The sequence below is a fragment of the Belonocnema kinseyi genome, chromosome 2, assembly GCF_010883055.1.
Source record: "Belonocnema kinseyi isolate 2016_QV_RU_SX_M_011 chromosome 2, B_treatae_v1, whole genome shotgun sequence".
Taxonomy (NCBI): domain Eukaryota; kingdom Metazoa; phylum Arthropoda; class Insecta; order Hymenoptera; family Cynipidae; genus Belonocnema; species Belonocnema kinseyi.
Window position 1 is genome coordinate 24,477,413 of NC_046658.1, and position 22,125 is coordinate 24,499,537.

A 22,125-nucleotide genomic window follows, 5' to 3' on the forward strand; every position below is an offset into this window, starting at 1 on the left:
CGACATTGCAGTTCAAAGTATCATCAAGCCACAATCCACTTTTGTATTTGTTCCATATTTTTTTATAATTTTCTTTTAATACCCTTACTTTACTCAATTTGAGTTCAACTTTCGCGCACACTCATGTAAATTCGCAAGCAGCTCTTAAGAACGCTTTCATACCTCGTTTACCTTCAGGCTTTTTCAGGTTTTGCAGTATATTTTCATCAGTACCGTTACATAAAACAGACTAGTGAAAGGCTTAAATCCATTAACAATAGTTTAAACTATGCATATAATCAAATTATAGAGGATTTGTTCTTTCTTTTGCTGGATTAAAATTGGTCTTGTGTATAGCCGAAAAAAAGACATCCATGTACATAGACAATGTTTGTGTCTCCGTTTATCGCGAAAACGTAAAGTTAATGTTGAATACGTTTAATATCAAACATTTAACTGAGGGAACTAATAGACAATTGTCAAATTGTCATGACACTCTGCACTAAACCTAAAAACCTCAAACCTCACGCATTTTATACAAAGTAACAAGGTTTGTTTCTAAAGCACCTCAAAGTTAAACTAAAAGAAGGCGAGTACTTAAATTTGCTTGACTTTGCTGAAAATTATTCTTTCATCATTCAAAATGCTACACAATCTTTCCATTAGAATAATAATCAAGCAACTATCTTCACAGTCGTTTTTTATTACAGAGATGGAAGCAAACTGAAGCATTTTAGCATGGCAATCATCTCAGATTGTTTAAGTCATGACACTGTAGCTGTGTACACATTTCAAAAGGTCATCAACGCGTACCTCAAAAAGAAATTCAGCGTTGTTAACCAAATTTATTATGTGACAGACGGAGCTGTGAAGCATTTAAAAAATAAATGTGCCTTCAAAAATCTTTTAAATCCCAAAGAAGATTTTGGAATTTCTGCAAAAACAAATTTCCAGGCAACTGCACATGGAAAAAATCCAGATGACGGCAAAAGCTAGCTTGCAGCGCTCAGCACAGAATCCAATCCTAACTGCGATGGAGTTATTCGAATGGGCTGAGAATCATTGAAAGGAAACAGTCATTCTTTTCATTTCGAAAGAAGATCAGATGGAGATGACGAAACAATGCGCGAAAAAGGCGAACTAAATAAATTATGATCAATTTAGTGCAGCTTTGCTGGAGAATCAAACATAGAACAAAGTCCCCGGTAGGACTGGCCAGTCTGAACACTCGAGGAAGGGTTTTGCTTTGATATTTTCGCATAACTATATAACTCTTTTCAGTCCCAAAATGCCAAACAGCATTTTTATCAGAAAAAAGTCAAGCTTTCGTTTAAAAATACTTTAAAACAATAAAAACTGCCGGAATAGTAGAAAATGTTAAATAAACATTTTAAATGGCAATTAGGTTTATAAATATTAAAAAATTAAAAACAATAAAATTCACAGAATGAAAGAGCATTAAAAAGCCTTCAGAAATCACTTATAGAAAATTCAATATTCATTTGTAGAAAGGAAGTTATGACCATTTGAAAATACCCGCTTTGCCCGGGGGATACAAATTTCAACCCCCTGTAGTTCGAGGATGGTTGCTAGTAGAATTATATAAATTAGTGTGTATAATACTATCATATAGGCAAACAAACACTTAAAATTTGAAGGAAATCGGAAGACATGCCATGATATTATTGATCTAATTTGAATAAATCTTAAAATTATCGATACTTTCAACGAGGGACACAGAATTCAGGTCAAGCTACATTTGCTCCGACGTACTTAGAGTGAACATATTTTGAGCTGGAGAACCCAGTTACACTTTGAGTGGGAATCAGGTTTTAAGGGCACGGCCTTCAATTTAAGAAAACATAATAGATTTAATGTGTTCACGACGATTCATTTTGATAACAAGTTATATTTTGGGTTTCACTCGTGTGAAAAACTACGAATTTTGCCGACGTTTCGTGAACATTGCAGTTCACTTCTTCAGGGCTGACCTGAAACTATCAAATTAATGTACCTCAATCCCCATATTTCTATTGCTTGGAAAAGAACTATAAGCGTAAGGCTACGAAAAAATGTTATTCTTAACTTCCTAGGCACTAGATTTAAATGCAAATAAAATTCTTGAAACAGCAACCATAGCCATATTCGCAGCACACATTCTTTTTATTAACTCTTTATAAACTACTACTTCCAGCTGAGTCTATGCGTAGAAGAATTTTTATTCGCATGGCGGACCTTTGTGGTATACCATACATTTTTATTTTACCTAGTTAACCGTTAAAAAACTGTTCATACAGTATTGCGCGATAAGATTTATTTTTGCTTGTAAGTCAGCCTGACAGTAAGCAAATATGACTATGTCATCCGCGTAAGGAAGCAGAATAATGTCACATAAGTGATCTTTGAGATTCCATGCATACCGTGATTTGTTAAATACTCATCTGGATTATATTTGAAAAGCTCAAAAAGGAGAGGACTAAGGATGTCTCCTTGAAGCTCCCCACAAGTTATCTAAATGGATGAAATCAGACCATCGTAAGTGATTAAATGAGTCTAATACCTTTTTGAAATCTATATAAAAAGAAAAGATTTGTCGCTGTATGATAGAAAAATGGATTTGAATTAAAGAATTTAAGGTAAAAATATGGTCAATGCAACTTCTTCCAGGCCTAAGATCGGCCTGATTTTCTGGGAGAATGTGTATCTCGTTGAGCCACACAGTCAACCTTGTCAACAGGATCTAAGAGAAGATCTTAATAAATAATACTATTTACAAGTACAATTCCCCGGTAATTATGAGGATCAAATTTCTCAACCTTTTTATGCAACACACATGGATGCATTTTAGCCCAGCCAGATGAGACTCTTTCCTCAGCTCAAATCTCGTTGAAGAGGTGCTGAGAGAGAAATAAGAAAGTCATGGAATGCATGCATGCTTACACTATTAGTCAAATGAGGCCGCAATATAAATCTATTAACCGCTGCCCAAACATCTTCAGGATTATTACACGCCGCTTGTAAATTCAGCATTTATTCCACAGCTTTTAATTCACAGTTGGAATATGCAGATTTCTCAGAAATAGACATATCATGTATGCAGTCACGTTTGCATTTTTTATTTCACATTATTTTATCATACAATAAAATCCAGTTTCTATTTACACGTGTGTCCATTAGTGCGAAATAAAAAATATCAACGCGAACCGGAAGATGGTCTCGTGTCGTAGGCAACTGAAGTGCTTGAAAATTAGAAATGAGGTGTATTAGGCCATTATTATACACAACAAGATCGTTCAAACCCATACCCTAAAATAAAAAAAAGTATAATATCCTGGAAAATATTTAGGGAATCTCCCATTAATTAAATATCATTAGTTTACTACTCTCTGGAATTTCAACAAAAGTTTCCCCCCTTGCGTTGACCTCAGAGTCAACATTTAACGGAAATGCATGTAGAGAAAATTAATAATATTCCAAAGTTAAATAATGATTTGTTTATAACAATTGCTAAACTCCCACTAGGACAAACGACTTTAGCAGAACAATGTGCATTACTTACAATCGCGGTGGGATCAGGGATCCAAACAAGGAATTCTAAATTCGGTAAAGTTACCCATGTCTCGAATAGGAAAATTATGTCCGAGCTGAGTACGTAATTTACGATATCAGAAAAATTAAAAAGGTCGTGAGCATTTCAGAACGAGGTGCGAAGATTGCTGTGATTAGGATATTGAGATAAGGTATCCAGATTAGCGACCTTTTTCTCTGCTGCAAGTAGCTAAGCCTTGCCAGGCTTAGTAGGTTTGTGACTCTTAGACTGCTGCTTCTCCAGCTATGAAGCAATTCTTTTTATAAAGGAGTCCAGGGAGCTATTCTATCCATCCGTTAGGCGCTTTTGTCGTGCTTTGAATTTGGTTCTTGACGAGGATTGAGTTTTTAATCGAAATTTATTCATTTTCCTTTTCTTTTAGGAGGGATTCAACCTGCAGAGTAGAGAACTGACAGTCCTTCAGCATAATACTGCTAATCTTAATGAACACGTTAATAACCGAATTTTGTAGCTTGGTGGCAGCATGGTATAGTGCTTTCCTTCTTATCTTTTTTCTAGTGATCTGTCATGTATGACAGAAAGCCAGTATATCAGTATATCTGCCAGTAATGAAAGAAACAAGAACGGGACAACTGCCTTGCGTTCTACTCAGAGAATAAATGGTATCAATACTTGACTAAGCCTGGTTATATCAAGCACACTACCTGAGGGGCAATGAAAAATTTATAAAGATGTCTGTTCATAACCACAAGTTGATCAGAAAGACACTAAATCGGTCAGAATTCTGACAGAAAATCACAAAATTAGGAGCAAACATTTTTCACTTGAGACACTACATCAAGACAAGAAATTAATAGGACCATTTACGGCCATTTACAAAATACGTGATAAATTTTGCATGAACTTCAGATCCCCCCCCCCTCCCCACCCTGCGTGATATCTTTTCCATTGGTCTTAACATGGAGAATGATACTTCGGCAGACCCCCTTTTTTACAGAGAAATAATATATCAAACAAATGGACAAAATTGACTATTTCAACTTTGTGAATTTTTATGGCTAGAACAAATACAGAAAGAAACTTACTATTATCTGGAATTATTACATCTGCTCTCATAAAACATAAATAATTCTAATAATAATCAATTTATTTATTTTAAGAAGCACGATAATTTAGAACGGAAAATTAGCGTAAATTAAAATGTACTAATTTTATAAAAAAATTCATTAACAAATTCTCAAGAAATTACTTTTTTTAAAAGCTCAATAGATTTTTCTGACCAAAAATTATTAAAAATTGTCTTCAAAGACATTTATATAATTTAAGCTTTTCAAGGACTAATAATATACAGTCAATTAAGTAAACCCGTGTACAGTATTACTGGCAATCGGTAAGCTATACAAACCTAAACCTTTTTTAATAAGTAGAAGGAACCTCTACCTTTCTCGATTCGATGAGAAAATTTTATTCGATGTTGAGAAGAAAGTTAACCGAAATAGGTGCCACATACGTGAAGCGTTTCGAGAGGCAGTGTTCCTCTGCATGCATCCAAAACGGCCAAAAAGGTCATATGCAGCGGCGGCCAAGTACATTAAAAAGTCAAGAGCGTTTGTTGCCAACTAGGAGGATCATTTCAAAGAGTCGAAAAACGTCGATGACATTCCAAATTGTAGTTGAAGAGGAAAGTGACCAAAATGGACGTTAAACACATCGTGCTTCTCTGACAAAATATCATCATCGAATACAATTTTCTCATCGAACCGCTGAAGGTAGAGGTACCCTCTACTTATCTTTTTTAGACAAATAGTTCAAAGTTTTAATTAATTCTGATCGAAATAACCTTTCAACCGACAACAGACTTTTAAGAGGTGGCGGTGATTTCTGCAAATTTGATCGGCGGCAGACCGCCTTCTTCGCTTCTCGACGCCGGCGCGACGAGGAGGCGTAACGGTCTAGTTTAGTATTTTTTTAACATGTAGCTTGAAAAATATAAAAATAAGTAGGAACAAAAATTCAATTTACAGCCTAAGGTATTTACTTGAATCTATTCACTTTAAATCACTCTATTCATTAAATCTATTTCTTTTTATTAATATTTAACAACGAGAAAATTCCTCATAAATTAACAAGTAATAAGTTCAATAAGATTCGTTTATGATATAGTTGTCTTCTATTCACTCAATATCTTTTTTACGAAATTTTAGTTATTTGCCGCCATCTCTTGGCATGAAAAAGAATCCTTAAAGACTCGGGGAATTCCGAGTCTATATTATTTTTAATAACTATGTAACCTATAAATGAGTAGATTCTTTTCTTCTATCGGGGGGACAGGCCCCCAAAACCCAGTCCTCACCCACTAGACCTTGTTACACAACTTATAAAAAAAAAGTACGAGAAACTCGTGCGTGGCAACCGAAAATATACCTCAAAACCATCTCAATGACATTTTTCGATTAGTTCAAAATTTAACAAAATAGATCATTTTTAAAATCATGCAATTGGTTTTTTTGAGAGATCCGTAAGTTCTAATGTTGATTTTGTCTACGTCGTTTTATTTTTTAAATAAAGCCATCAATATAACCGACTTGTCGAGCGCGAAGCGCGAGTGTCACAATGAGGATGTAATTGTCAAGGCCGCATGTACTTTGACAACCGTCTTCAAAAACAAATTGAAAAACAAATCCAAGTTCCAATTTGCAGGTGCACTCTATCAGAGGAATTATTCATGCCTTGGTTATATTACTACTGGCAGGACCTTATTACGGGAGTAATGCCGAGAAAGGAAAAGAGGAAGTGGAATGCCGAGATCAGGAAGAAGACAAATAAAAGAGACCAAGTAAGATATAACGTTGCATTTATTGTCACTTACAAGACTTCAGAGCTGGCGGCTCGTGGCCCGAAGCCGGGAGATTGTTGGATCAGAGCGTGAGGTGGGATAACGAGGCAAACTTCCCAATGTATAGATCGAACACTGTGCACTCCGCGAGCGATAAAGCACGACTGACGACGGATCGCGCCGTCGCACAGTGGGGAAAAGTACATTTTTTGGTTCAAAATACGATTCCGGCTGAACCTGTGAACAGATTTGGATTTTTTTTAAATCTGATAACATTTCAAAGAAAGTTGTCGGGGTTGATTTTTAATTTAGTTTTTCAATATTTTTATAAATAAATAAATATGACGAAAAATATGGCCAATTTTTCTATTTGACGCTTATATTGCAAGAAATTTGAATGGAAACAATATTTTAATGAAAAAAAATCTCTTAAGACTATTCCTAATAATATTATAAACAAATTTAATAAGCAAATTCATTAAGTTAGTTTATACATGTAATTTATAAATGGATTCTATTAGGAGTGCCGAATAAGATTCTAAGTGAACTTTTGAAAACAGATGGAAGAGTGCGTTCTATAATGCAGCCAAACTTTCAAAATTGAACAGTGCATGGTTACCATCTGATTCCATCATATCATTGGATCACACACAAGTAGGCAGAAGATCTTTAGAAGGTTTTGAAACCAGTTCCAAATCGACTAAAAGCAGGAAAATACTCTCTTGTTAATTCTTATCCTCAAATTGAAATTGAGAATCCTTTTTTGAATAATTTGTGCTCTTCTGGGAAGAGGAACTTGGCCAAGTAGATAAGAATTATGATATCGGGAGCTGAAGATAAAGAACATAGAGAAAATAAAGAATTTGAAGAATTGATGGAGCCATTACCTTTAGAAGAAGCTATTTCTCCTGCTGAAGACACAAAATTAACCAAACGTCAATATTAAACTATTAGACTACAAGCTAAAGTACATAATGCTGACATTTTTTTTTATAAAAGTCTTGAAGAAGCCAAGAGAGAGTCCTTACCTCCCGAAAAAAGTATGACAGTTACAGAATCTAGGATGCAGAAAAATCAGATGCAGGAATTTTTATGATGTCAATGGTGCCATTGCGTATAATTAAAACTTGTTCCCATAAGAATGATACGAATTGTTTTGAATGTGCCGAGTCCTTGACAATTCGGAACAACGATAATCTTGGATCCATCAGGTTATGTAGGCTGCTCATGTTTGAACATGCGCCAGAAAATAAGGAACGAACCACGACAGAAGTAGAGTTGATGGAAGAAAAAATAAAAAAACTTAAACTTACAAAGATAAAAGTACCGAATATTTGTTGTACCATAAGCGACTTACCTAAAGTTGCAGATAAACCAGAGAAGGTACAAAATTTTAGATACGGGCTCTCTACATTGCACGCGTGGATTCGTTTGATGGAATTGATACTGCACATAAGCTATCGTTTAGGATTCTGCAAGTAGCAAGCAAAAAATAAAAAAGAGAAAGCGAAAATGAAAACTGCAAAACAGAAAGTCCAAAAAGAATTCCGTGATAAGATGGGGCTTATTATAGATTTTCCAAAACATGGCTCAGGCACTTCAAACACAGGAAATACTGCCAGAAGATTTTTCAGAGATACTGATTTTACATCCGAAATCACACATATCGACAAGGATTTGATATATTGATTCGGAATAATGTTGCAAGCTATGGCTTTAGGGGAGACAATTGACACTTTGAAGTGCAGAAAGTATTGACAACAAACAGTGCAAATGTACATCAATATTTATAATTGGTACTACATGCCTGTGACAGCACAGAAAGTTCTCATTCCTAGAGCCAAAATTATTCAATCTGCTTTTCCCGCCATTAGTCAATTGAGGAAAGATGCTTAAGAGGCGAACAACAACTTTCTTCAGACTCGCTGGTGTCCCGAATATTCATATGTTATAGAATTTATTTATAACAAATATTAAATGTATTGCTCAATCATTCCTTGTATTCACACACTCTTGTGTATGCCAACTGTAAGCACTGAATGAAAAAAAGAACTCTTTTTCTGAAATTAAAAGGACTGACTTGGAAAAAACTGGTTTTTACGTCGACAAATAAATCGACCCGAATAATGCATTTTTAATTATATTTATTCATTTAATTTATTGTTTAAAAATCATAACATTTATGAACTAATTATGAATGATCTTAAAATTAACATAAAGTTCTCAATATAAAGGACTGACACCGAAAAAAACAAAATTTCCCTTAACAGATGCCAAAATAATGCATTTGTTTTATAATAATAAAATTTTTCAAATAGTAAAATTATCATGAAGTTCCCAATTAAAAGGACATACATTGAAAAAAAACGAATTTTTCCTTCAATAGGTGCCTGAATAATACATTTTTTTATTAAACTTGTTTATAATATTAATAAGAATAGTCTCAAAAGAAATTTTTTTTCATTAAAATATTGTTTCCATTCCTATTTTTTTCAATATAACTTAAATAACGTTACATTATTTAAAATGATAGAAAACGCATTTTTAACAAATAATTTGTTCATAAACATTTTTTGTTTATTGTATCATGATGGTGACCGAAAAAAGCAGTGTAGAAGCCCAGACTTGAATTATGGAAATTCAAAAGAAAGAGGAAAATAAGTTCTAGGGATTTAACAAGATTGAAGGATTTTTCAAAATTGCACAGGACTTTAAAGAATATAATTTATTTTTAAATAATCCGTTAAGCCTCAGGCATGATTTGAAAGAATGCAGTAGGATGTAAAAGAATTGTTACCATGAAATAGAGCTCGGTATGGCCCTGCAAGAAACACTTAATCAACTCTGCCGACTCCTGGGGAATCTCCACTCAATCCGGCCAAACTGCCCTGTCACGATTGTGGAATCGCACCAATGTGAGTGGGACGAAGAACTACGCTTTACCCTTATCCGGTCTCGTTTTGCTGTGTTTGAACCTTTATATCGGCGCTTTAACTCGTAATCTCCTTCCCAGGTTTAACCCCGTAATACCTGGTGCCCAAACAAAACAAAAAACCCACAATCCTTGTCCTTTCAAAACTTCAAACCTGCCGAGAAAAAAGGGACACAATGTGTTTAAACTCTTACTCTTGTTCGAAGTACATGTTTCGGGATGGTTGAAACGAACAGCGAATCAAATGTTAAGAATTATGACAGTTTATTAAGTCAGATGGTACCAAAGATATTAACGGATCGGCTCGCTGATATGCACTGATCTAAAACAGTACATGGAAAGCATAATATAATAAATCTGAGCTTTCTCTACTAATCTAATCTTCAAGAATAAATTTGTCTGAATCCTCATAAAATGTGATTAAATCGTCTGAATCGCTTGCTCTCCAGATTTTCAATTAGCTGGCATGAGCTGCTGAAGCGTACTTCCTGTCTCGGACATCCTTGCGTAGACGTGACATGATTTTGACGATATTTATCATAGGAAGTTTTATAGCTGGCTTGGGATTCTTTCATTTATTTTTAAACTTCGTCCAGAAGTATTTCTCGTAATATGTAGCGATCTTCACCTTCAATTGTGAGCTTCCTTATTTCACCTTCATCGTGACGATTGATGAAGCCATAAAGTAGCTCAAACGGGCTCCACCCGTTGATTTGTTTAGCGATGTCTTTAGATCACGTTAGACTTCTTAAAGACTTTTGTCCTAGTCTCGACCATTACTAATGACTATTCTGCCTTGAATTGCTGAAATGATGGTGCTGTTTGTTCGTTCCAATAAGGCGTTTGCCTGTGGGTGGCGTGTTGAGTAAGATTAACCTGGATGGTGCTCCGAACTCTACGCTCATCTCTTCTAAAGCTGTAATTGTTGATGAAAGTTTGGGGTCCTTAACTAGTTTTAAAATTACGAACATCGTAAGATTATCCGTGATAAGCAGTAACATGTACTGATATTTTTGTGGGGTCATTGGTAGTGGTCCTTCATGATCGACGTCTGTGATGATGAAGGGCCGATATCCTGGAGGAATCAGATGAAGTTCGTCCACTTGGAGACCCCTTTTGGGCCTGTGTCATTAAACAGTGTACACAAGCGTCAATGTGCTGTTTCATGTACCTTCTCATCTTTAGGAAGAAATAAAATTACGTCATCATTACGACAGTGCGACCTAATGCTGGATAATTTCTAAGATCGTGAAATTTCCGCTTTTCCTCGGTCAGTCTTTTCGCTTTCGGGTTTTTCCGGAATTAGTCGCTTTAGTTGCAAATTCTCGTCTACATACTGGAATATAATTATTTAGTTATCGGTTTTAAAAATACTGAACACGCATGCTCGGTCTTCGATTTCTTCGATCGATTCCGCAGGATTTAATGGGGCCCTGCTTAAAGCGTAACTAGGTGCCACGGATTTTTCGATTTTTGAGAATTTAAATAAATTAGTGCAAGCAATTTCAGCTTACTGGAATGGTAATTTTTCTCACAGTCGTTCTTCAGTCGGCTTATCGCGTACACAAAGTGAAGTTTCTCATCGGATCCTTTTTGTAAAAGCATTGTTGCGACTCTCTTAAAGCTAGCGTCGTTATGGAGCTCTATTTCTGCTTTTGCTTTAAATAATTTAAAAGTCTATTCGTTACATATTTTCTGAATCAGTTCTTTAGTTGTTTTCGGTATCGCTCTGAGTAAATTCCACGTCTTTTATTGAAAGTCGATGCAGTGGTTCTGCAATTTCAGAAAACTTGACAATAAACCTTCTAAAGATACCTGTTGCCCCTAAAAATCTGCGTACGGCGTGTACATTTTGCGGTTGTGGAAAGTTGCGAATGCTATCAACTTTAGATTTGGTTGGTTCGACCCCCTTTTTTGATAGATTGTAGCCTACGTACGTTACTTTAGTTTTGTGGAATTTACATTTCGATAATTTGAGAGTCAATTCGGCTGTCTTAAGGTCATTAAAAACAAGTTAAAGTTTCTCTGTCATTCCTGACCAGGTTTTTGTAAAATAAAATGGACCGTTTTTAAGCCCGAAACAAATTTTTGTAACCTGACACGTTTTTGTTGTATAATAAAGGCTTGTTTTCTTTGAGCCTATTCTGTAGGGCGTACTCAAATCAACCCTTGATCCAAATCTAACAGGGTAAATATTTCGCAATGGCCAACCCTGCTAGATGCTCGTCGATGTGCGGCAAAGGAAAATTAATGTTTTAGGTCTGACTGTTAAGCTTTCTGTAATCTACGACTAAACGCAAATCTTTGTTTTCAAGATTTATTACAAAGGCTGGACTTGCATAAGGTGGGTCGGTATCAATTACAATGCCTATTGATCTATATTTTCTTAAGATGTTTTCTGGAAGATCGCTATTAATATCGCTTCAATGGTGGGGTTTAAAACTTACAGGTTTGCTTCCTAACCTTTCAACAATGACCACTTTCGAAATATTTGTGCAACCTAGCTCTTCTAAATAAGTTGAAACACAGGATCGATGTTCGTTTAAAATGTCAATTAATTCGTCGATTTCTTCTTCCGGCGTATCATCGTCTTCTACGTCGACGTCCTTTTATCTTGGCTTAAAGTGAGTACGGGAGCAACGTGTTTTCCCGAGTAGCTCAGAGTGTTTCTAAATTTCATGGAGTGAGCTGATTATTTAATCTTCTGCGTGGTGACAGCTAACGATTTGCTAACGATTGACTAACTTGTTTCGATATTATACAAGAAGGCTTCGGGATCTTCCTAAAAGGTTAAAAAATGTCCTCTTCTGCGATATTTAACCTTTGAATGTTCTGCAAAAGAACGACAGTTTAAAGCTTTTCGGCCTAAACGCCTTAAGCTCGTTCATCACTTCTTCTGTTTTCGTATCGATTTTTTAAACAGCTGTGAATTTTATTGTACAATAAAGTCAAGACATTGTGTCGATAAAACCTTTGGACATATTTCCGTGGAGAATCACTTCTTTAAAAAATGGTTGCATCGAATTGCTTCCACGATCTGCATTTTAAAGTATCCCTGCTTGTTTGGATTGCAGTTGTTTCAGGTTAAAATTTGAAGTATCTCCCAGGAACCCTAGATCAGTTGGTTTTTGCTGACTCCTTAGATTCGGGGTTTCATAATGTATTCCTCTGGTGTCAGATTTTGGTAAATAGTAGTATTTTGGTGTATTGAATAGATGACCGGTAGTACCAAGTGCTGGTAGAGAATTTGATAGCCTCCAGTTTGCTGCTTGTAAATTTTTTTCCATTTCCCTTTGGTTAGTCGAACCGAAAAGTTCTGCTTGCCATGTCATGAACAGATCGATGTTTGTTAATACACCAGCACAAGTAGAAGAATTCATGAAAATAGGCGTAGTACTTTGCGCCCGCATCGGAGGGTGAATTAACTTAGTGTGTCCATCGACGTGTCCAGATAAATTGGCTGATCAGACATTGTTCCAATTTACTGCGTGACTAACGATTTGCGCACTTGGACTCTCTTTGTTCTGGCGCAAGGATTTTCATGAAAGATTTTTCCGTTGTTTTCGCACTATTTTATTATCCTACATCACTTCCTGCACTCATTTTTAGTCGCACTATTCCTTCCCTCGATTCAAATTTTTAAGAGGATGAGAGGAAGGGGGGAAAGTACCCTTATTTTCTCACGTTTTCCAACTTATATTATAATTTTTTGCACTTTAATCCATAACTTTATCGCACTTTTTGCTCCGTGAAGGGTGACACGCATCAATTCCGACACGGAACGATATAGTTTTCCTAGAAAATTTTCTTTATCGGCAAGGATGCTCTAGATTGTTGAGGTCAGAAAATTCTAAAGTCCATTGGTACAAAAAATATTTAACGATCTGCAGGACATACCGACCTATGGGATCGGTATTTATCCTTTCTTTAGACGGATGAATTGGAGCTGTTCCTTGCAGAGGCTTAAAAATCTTATTATCCCTCCTTTTTGCTTTTTATTATTTAAAAATATAATTATGGGGAGAAATAATTGTTCACAAAAATCAATTATTGTTTTAACTAAAATTTTGAAATAAATATTGCATGGCTTGAGTTTAGAAAGCATAAAAATGACCAAAAATAATGATAAGTATTATGATCAGCCACTTCCTTGCATTAGGAAAATAATGATTAAAACAGACGTACATGGGAAACCTCTGACACCACAGCGTGACGTAATAATAGCGCGAGAATATTACCATTTTTAATTTAAATTTATATTAATTTAAATTTATAAATAAATAAAACTTCTTCTTCACTTCAAAGGTACACTATTATTAGATTTTCCCCTCTACTTCGACATAAAGTGGTTTCTAAGACTTTGTAAATGATTCTACTGCCTACATTTCTTATACCATGAATTGATATATTTTTGAAAACTATTTTTTCCTTTTTTCTTCGCCAATTGTATGATTTTATATTGTTATGAAAATCATTTATATGTGCCGATTTAATGATATCTCACATTTTTAACATTTAAATGTTTTTTAGAATTTCAAAAAAAAAAATGCTAAGAAATTTCCTGAAAATCTTCCAGATTCTTTTTTGATCTTGATCTTCAAAAGAAATGTGCATTTTTAAGCCATTTTTCAGTATAAGAGGTGCTGAGATATCTACGCAGCAGGATACTTTATTAAATTATCCCAAAATTGTATACAGATTTACATAAAAGAAGTTGTCATGTCGGCTGGTTTAAGTGAAGGACTTGACTTAAAGGTACCAACGCAAAATGTTATAGTAGCCCCCGGTTCAGAACCGCAACGCCCCGCCGAGTTTCGATCCTGGCCTACAAACCGCGATGGACATCGAGGGATTTTGGAACTCTGGGTGCACACAGAGGACCAAGATCTGCTTGTGCAGTCGTTGATAAAAATTGAAATTCTCGTGTTGAATCTGGGAAGCCACCGTGAGGTTTGGGAATTTCTCGCGGATCCTCGTGTCTTTCCCATCGGACTTAGTCCTGGGACATTTCAGTGAGCTTGAGTTTTCTGGTGTTTGTTTAATCTGAAAGACACGAGGACCCTATCGAGACTCCACGGTATCCATGGTACCCTATGTTGTATTTTGCGGCATCATCTGAAGGAATGCGGAATTTCGCGTGTCTCGGTATCGCCATGACGATCCCTACATTCCGCCAAACTGGCGTCACATACGTCATTTCAATGCTCTCGCCGCAATTTTGGCATCAGGCCTAATCAAAATTTTCCTGCTGGATTTTCCAACGGATTACTAAATTTTACCATTCGAGGTAACTACATTGGCTGAAACAATGTATTAGTTATTCATATTACTCCTTCACAATATTATATTTAACCACGCCATGCTGATTCTTGGAGAGAAACCAAGTCAGACCTTATATAGGGTGTGCTATCCACTCTAATTTCAACGCGATTCATATTAAATGAAACTAAGATCGGGTAAAGTCAAGATAATAATGGCTAACCCCACCCACACAGAAAGCGATCATTACAGCTTGGACTTGGAGGCTGCTGTTGCACTTCCAATCCAAGATATTCACCCGTATATTGTAACGACGAGACCAATAATTAGGAGTATGGTCACAATTACACCGAAAAACACACGACACTATCCCTAAAATAATAAATAGGTCGATAGGCCGCGGTAGGGGTTTCGCGAGAAAAAAAATAGAAATCCCAATGAATAACAACCGGTCAAACCAAGAAAGGTTTAATCAAACAAGACATCTAGAAACAACTCAAATTACAAACAACCCAGCTCTGCTCCATGACATTACTCAAATCCCTAACAGAACCTTTGGCCTAACAAACCATACTTTCTTCTATGATAACAAAATTTACGCATAACATACGCGTCAGGCCAAAGAAATAATTTGAGGCAAATAAACAACGAAACTTTTCAAAGCGATTCATTTTTGAAAAAAATACACAATTCGTTTTAGAAGCGGACACACTTTTAAAAAGCGCAAAGTTTAACGAATTTATGAATCAACAAAAGGAAAGATTCTTTAAAGGAAATGAAAAAAGGGCAAACAAATAAAGGCTTAGATTAAGCCCGACAGCTCATAGCTTTTTGGAAAACGTAAGAGCAATCTTAGAACCAAATCTCAGATAAAAAACAAGAGCCTAACAAAAATTCACAAAAAAAACATAAATAATTTACATTTTTATCATTGTAATTTAACGGGACATTTTTAAAAAGGGAATGCCTACACCATGCGTATAAACAGGAAAATAGGAAAGTCAGTACTAGAACCAAAAATAGTACAACCTAATACACCACACATCACGCGAAAATTAAGGGTCACGAACAAAGAAACAGCTCACATAATTGGACAGGTAGTCATTCCAATTATAAGTATAGTTGAATGGAACGTAAATGATTTTTTAAATTAGAAAACGCTAATATAGTTACTGGTAAATAAAAGCATTAAATACTAATGAACTTGATTTAGGATATTTAGATTCAATATATGGCAAAATGGCAAGGGGTCAATAACATTAATAACAAAAGCTGACTGAAAACTCGAAAACTGACTCAATCGAACCAAAATAATGTGAAAAATCTTATAACAGGAAACAAAATACTCGTACCATTTGTTAATAAACTAAATTACACAGTTGAAATATTATTGAAAATTTTCATAAGTTAAGAAAACAACAGCAACTCAACTCAAACAAAAACAGACTTAAAGGACAATCGACTCCAAAAAACAAGACATTTACACTACAATCGACTATACGTACGAGTTTTTCTTTTTATATTTGTTTCATAAAGAAGATAATTATGAAGAAGAATCAAATGCGGAAAACAACAAGAGAACTGGAAATTGCAGCAACAAACTAGGATCAACTACGATAACACTATGTGATGCCGAATACCCACGGGAGAGCGGGGTGGGGAAGGGGGGGGGGGGTAAAGAATTGTTACCAATCCTAGACGTGCCTTTTGGTGTGTGTTGAACTAGTACTTGAAAAGCTACTCATTCTGGACATCGCGCCTTTTCTCTTCACTCGTGACCAACTCTACGCGGCGTCGTCACCACTTCGTCATCTCCGCCCACGCCTAGAGAATCTCCATTCGATCCGGCCTACATACCCTGCCACGGTTGTCGAATCGCACCAATGTAAGTAGGACAATAAATCACGCTTTACTCTTACTCAGAATCATTTTATTGTGTTCGAACCTTTATCTCGGCGCTCTATAAGATTATAAGTTAGATTAGATTAGATTCATTAGATAGTTAGATTGTAGTGCATTTCAACGGATTTCAGGGCATTCAAAAGCATTTACGGTATTTTAAAAGATACAAATGAAATAGAGAGGCAATAAAGACTTTGCTGTTAAGCCGTATTTGTCGTTGTTTAGTGCAAAGTTCATTTGAATTTTGTAATAAACTGATATTTAACATTTTATTTGTAGCAGCAATTATCAGTTGGAATATTTTTAAGAAATGTAAAAAATTTGTACATTATTTCGCAATGAATACAGCGGACGACAGATTGAAAGTGTTCTTTCTTTTCACAAAGTCCATGAATGGCAAGACCTGCAATTGTTAGTTTTCTTTTTTCAAATTAAAAACTTTTTAATTGGAATAAAATTTGTGCATTGGAAATCTAAAAGTTGATTTATTTTTAGACGATACTTTTATTTCAATGAAAAAACTTTATAAGTTTTATCACTGCTAAAAAAATCCAAATATTAACGATATATTTCCTTGTCCAACATCTACGCCAGAAAGACAGCTTTTTTCGTCTAAAAATAGTGGACAAAATGAGCCATTTCGCAATCGTTGACGTGAGCGTTGAAAAATAGAATTTTTTCGCACGAGTCAGGAAAAGTTCCTGACAAGTGGGAAAGAGTATGTGAAACAGTGGAAGAAAGTGATGCTCTGTCGTGAACGTGTGATTGAATGAGCCGTCACATGGCGCTATCTACAACTCAGATGGGCGCCTTGCAATAGAGCCAACATATATCCGTGTCCACTATTTTCAGACGAAAATCAGTAATAACTTGAAAATTTTGAATTACTAATACAGTCAAACCTCGGACACTGTAGCTTTGAACACTGTCATACCTCGGACTCTGTCATCAGCTGTTTCGCGGACACTGTAAGAATCAAGTGATTAGCCCAGTGCCGTCGCATCCTCGAAGCCCCATCTCTGAGATATGTAGTACATATGTACTTAGTTTTGCACAATAAGTTAAGTGAAAAGTGCAATTTAAATCTTTTTTAACTGAGATTTTATATTATAAATTTACCGGTTTTTGAAATGTCTGAAGTCGCTTACATCAGCTGATGCGCAAGCAGTCGAGATAATGCAGGTTGTAGGTTAAATTACGTTGACCTTTGAGGTTTGTTATTGGTTTTGTGCAATAATACTGTGATATATATTTATGAAGTTATTACACTAAATCTCTGGTCTTAACATTATTGAGGTAAGTGAGAATATCTTACCGAACACTGGAAAAAATGTAATTTTCGTACAAAAGATATCAATACATATTGCGAAAAAATGTTTACAATTGTAAGCTGATATCTATGTGATCTTCAGAATTATGGTTAGTTTTTTTGTGCTCAAACAATAATTACATAATAAAGAAGAATCATACATATTTGTATTTCTATTCTGTTTTCGCGTGAGCTTTCAGTGTCCGATACGCCCGATCCCGATGGGTGACAGTGTCCGAGGCTCGACTGTAGATGGTCGTACGAGAAAATGTTACGAGAGTAAATAGGTACATCTTGTCGAAGATTAGAAAAAAATTTCAAAAAAATGTCTACAGGATCCACAGTCTACCAGGAAGCATACTCTTTAGCTTTCGACACCGGGCTAAATTAAAAAAAAGATATGGCCCATACAATTTTTCTGATATTTGCATAAGACATAAGGAGTACAAATTTTTTCGGTTTTCAGTATATTAAGTACCTTTTCTTGTGGCACGTCACATATATAGAATGTATAGCTTTCACATTTGTCAAAGCACACAGGACAAAATTTACCTTTTGAACAAATTTATCTCGGGGGTGAATCAACATTTTTTAATTAGACCAAAATTCAAATAGAGCATTTTCAAAATTTAAAACATTACTTACACTTTCCGCGGCTTTTATCAGTAAATTTATTTTAAAATATATGACACCTTTTTCGAAACGGATATCAGCTTAGGTGAAAAAATATTCTATCTGGTAATAGTATAAACTGTGCCAAATTTTATTTCCATCGGACAATATCTTCAACCCCCACAGTGGCCTCGAAAAACAAGTTAGGTTAAAAACGCCTGTTAGGTAGACAATTCGCTAGTACGCTTCTGTCCACTTCTGGGGGTGTCACCGTTGATAAAAAGTCAGAATGAGGCCACCTGGGCATGAAACAATACTTATGGCAAACGTGCAGCCCGATATACACTAAATATTATAGTGTGAAAAACACGTAGAAATTAACTATTTGTATGAAAATGTTGAAGTTGCCAAATGAACCGTTGGTCACAGCAACGGCCGGAAGGAAGGAGTGGACATAGGCGGGTAGTGGTAATAAGGGGGGGGGGGGCATCGGACCTTCCCCCTTTCCTTTTCGAGCAACGCGGCTGACGTCTTCCTAGTTACATCTGCATGCCATCATGGCTATCGTCGTCAGTAGGGCAGAGAGAAAATGCGAAATCCTGGGTCATACCTGTGATTTCGATGTGCGAACTCAACCTACAGCAGAGGTTGTTGCCGAACAACTAAAGAATCTGTACGTAAGGGCACCAATTCGCACAATGCCATAAAAATCGATTCAGAACAAAATTAAGAAGTTAATTGAATCATACCTTGCCATAAATGCTTATCCACGTTCAAAAATGAAATCTACTGCCTTTCTCAAACTAAAATATGAATTTCTTTCTGAAGCAATTATTATATTTGAAGTTTCAGCATTCCGGTGTCGCCTTTATAATACAATACTCGTTAGGTGTCCTTCTAAATACAAAATCCCTTCAAGGGAATGCGCTTTCATCAGTGACAAAAGAGGGGTTCTTGTCAAATGGTAACAGGCTCAGTTGACAAAGTGGTAACAAAAATGCTGGTTGCAGAATTGTCTAGAAAACTGGAATTGATTTTATTTTGCAGAAGCGATATTGTTCCCAACTACAAATGAGGGAAAGATTGCCTCTAGTAGCAAAAGCAACCGATCGTTTTAGAATCTCAAATGTAGCAACAGCTGCTATTGTCACATCTACACTAAAAGATTTGGAACTAATCAATAAGGATGACAATAACAAAACAATTGATCCAAATAAAATAAGGAGAGAGCGCAAAAAAGCAAGAGTTGGAACAACTGAATCACATAAAAGTCTCACAAGTCCTTTATTAGTCTAGGTGCAATGTACATTGGTTTTGGGACTGGTTGTCGCGTTCTTGCATCTCAATTTGCTGATAGCAATTTATAATTTCTTGAAACAAATAATCATTACTTGAACCAGTTAAAAGTTATTGGTGTTGATGGCACACTATTAAATACAGGAGCCATCGGCGGAGCTATCACTCTCATTGAAAACCGCCTGGGTAAAAGTCAGCAGTGGCAGATTTCTTTGTTGCATTTTAATAAATTGCCTCTCAGGCACCTTATCTTGCATCTTGAAGGTACAATAAGTGGTCTTAATTCATTCACTGGCCCTGTTGGTAAGCAGTTTAAAACCTGTGAACAGACACAAATAGTAATTTTTAAAGCAATTTACAGCTAACTTACCTGAAATTAATTTAAATTTTATCCGAAATTGTTTAGCACCGACCAAAAATACCTGCTTGAAATCTGCAATGCTGTTTGTTCCGGAAATTTTCCAGATGCTCTTGCTAATAAGGATCCCCGTGCACTTTGCCACGCACACGTGCTTACAGTAGAAAACAGAGTTCTTCGACTGTACGCCTCTAAATCAAGGCCCTCCAAAAACCTGAAAATGATAAGAAAATGTATTATTCGAGTGTATGCTCCTGTACGGTTTATGATCAAAAGAAACTGGTAGTTCTAATACGCAAACAAACATGTATGGCAGACTATAAAACTGTCAAGATACTTAACAGAGGATGTTAGGACAGCAGCAATTGACCCTTGCATCCAAACTAACGAGTATGCTCTTTGCACTGAAAACTTGATGTTGACGATGCTTTACGACAGAAGAAAGTCTGTCAAAACGCGTGCTATAGAACTGATTAAAAAAGTGAGAAGTAATCCACATCAGGAAAATGTTTGCCAGTTCCGACCACAGCCAAAAAAATTTTCTGCTGCAGACTACCCTCATCTTATTGATTGACAAAATGTCACTTCTCCACCTGCTTTGCGAGATGTAACAAACCAGGAACTGGAAGAGGCATTGGGAGATTGTGATTTTGTCAAAAGGTTGCCCGAGTTTTCATGCCATACTCAAACAGTTGGGAAGACCGTGCAATTAGTAACACAGACATTTCTTAAAGTACCACATGTGGCCCAGAGTCCAGACACGGTTTCATTGAAAAAACACTGCAGTCCCGCACAGATTTACCAAAAATCAGGACCAATGCAGATTTTTCAACAATTTACTAATAGGTAATTGCCTCATGGTTAGTTCGTTGGGAGGGGAGTAGGTGGGATTCAATGAGGAGCCACCTCCACGTGGTGAATCCTGGGTACACGCGAAGAGCAGAGTGCTAAGATGATCTCCTTCGGACCTTTTATCACCGTTGATACTCCCGAAAGTGGCCAGAAGCGTGCAAACAAATTGCCTCCCTACCAGACGTTTTAACCGATTTTTAAATTATTTTTGAGGCCGCTGTGGGGGCTGAAGATTCTGTACATAACATTCCTATAACAAAAAACGTTTTCTGATAAATTAGACAATTTTAATGCAAATTGTTACTAGAAACCGAATATATTTCGGAACTATCGCAAGAAACTTTTTCGATTGGACCTACATCCAAATAGAGCATTTTCAACATTAAAAACAAAATTTTTAAATAAATTTTAAAAGTTTGTTTTAGAGGTTCTAGTACATTCCAGAAGTACTTGCCATCTTAGTGGCATTGTTAATTTCGATAAAAAATAAAAAACTGATATGCTTTTCAACATTGCGAAAATTTTCAAAAAATAGACAAAACTATTTTTCTAATACATCCGAATTACATTTTTCGATTAGACTAAAATTAAAAAAAAAAAAATTTCAAAGGTTGAAACTTTACTTAGACATTCGGCGGCTGTTTTCTCCGAAAGTATAGTGAAAAATATTACTTAAGTCGTATACCTGCATTCGTAAAATATTAAGCTAGTGATGTTATTAACAAATAGAAAAAAGTGTTGATTATGTTAAAAATATGTTTGATCAAAGTAACCTTACTTTTAAAGACTAATTTCTTGGCTTTTAATTATTATTACACGAAGGACCCCGCATGCAATACATGGGAAAATATCTTTCGCATATGATGTGTCTACATAGCACTGAGAGCAAAACCAACGACAAAATAAGATTCACACATTAAAATGTGATCAACATTCCATACTTTTGATTTTAAAAATTTGAATCAAAATATATGCGGTATGATACTGCTATGCAACAGTACTAAACCAATGTCAGTATCAAGTGCAGCAAAGGCTATCATGTAAATCGTCCGCTTTTCGCAACATTAGAACGCTAAGCATTCAATATTTCGAATGAACTGAAATACTCATCGTTTAAGGGCAGTCAGTGCTAAAATAAGGTCCCTGTACCAAGGGTTTCTGCTGAATATGGTTACAAAAATAAATAGGCAGTCGCGGACAATTGTCCAGAGGTGGTCCCGAAGGAATTAACCCCCAAGCG

The 22,125-nt window shown here is 35.8% G+C and overlaps 1 protein-coding gene across 7 annotated transcripts in view; it reads right to left on the minus strand.

Annotated features, from left to right (window-relative positions):
- Positions 1 to 22,125, minus strand: part of LOC117168247 (arfGAP with SH3 domain, ANK repeat and PH domain-containing protein) — a 561,385-nt gene that overhangs the window by 38,748 nt on the left and 500,512 nt on the right. Inside the window, exon 15 of one of the 7 annotated variants that reach the window (XM_033353746.1) lies at positions 6,367 to 6,602. The exons of 5 other annotated variants lie outside the window; for them this stretch is intronic. In XM_033353746.1, the coding sequence (XP_033209637.1) occupies positions 6,580 to 6,602 (23 nt within the window). In that variant the 3' untranslated portion in view covers positions 6,367 to 6,579. Of the gene's footprint in view, positions 1 to 6,366; positions 6,603 to 20,776; positions 21,136 to 22,125 lie in introns of those variants that run through there. One more of the 7 variants, XM_033353744.1, reaches the window with a different exon arrangement.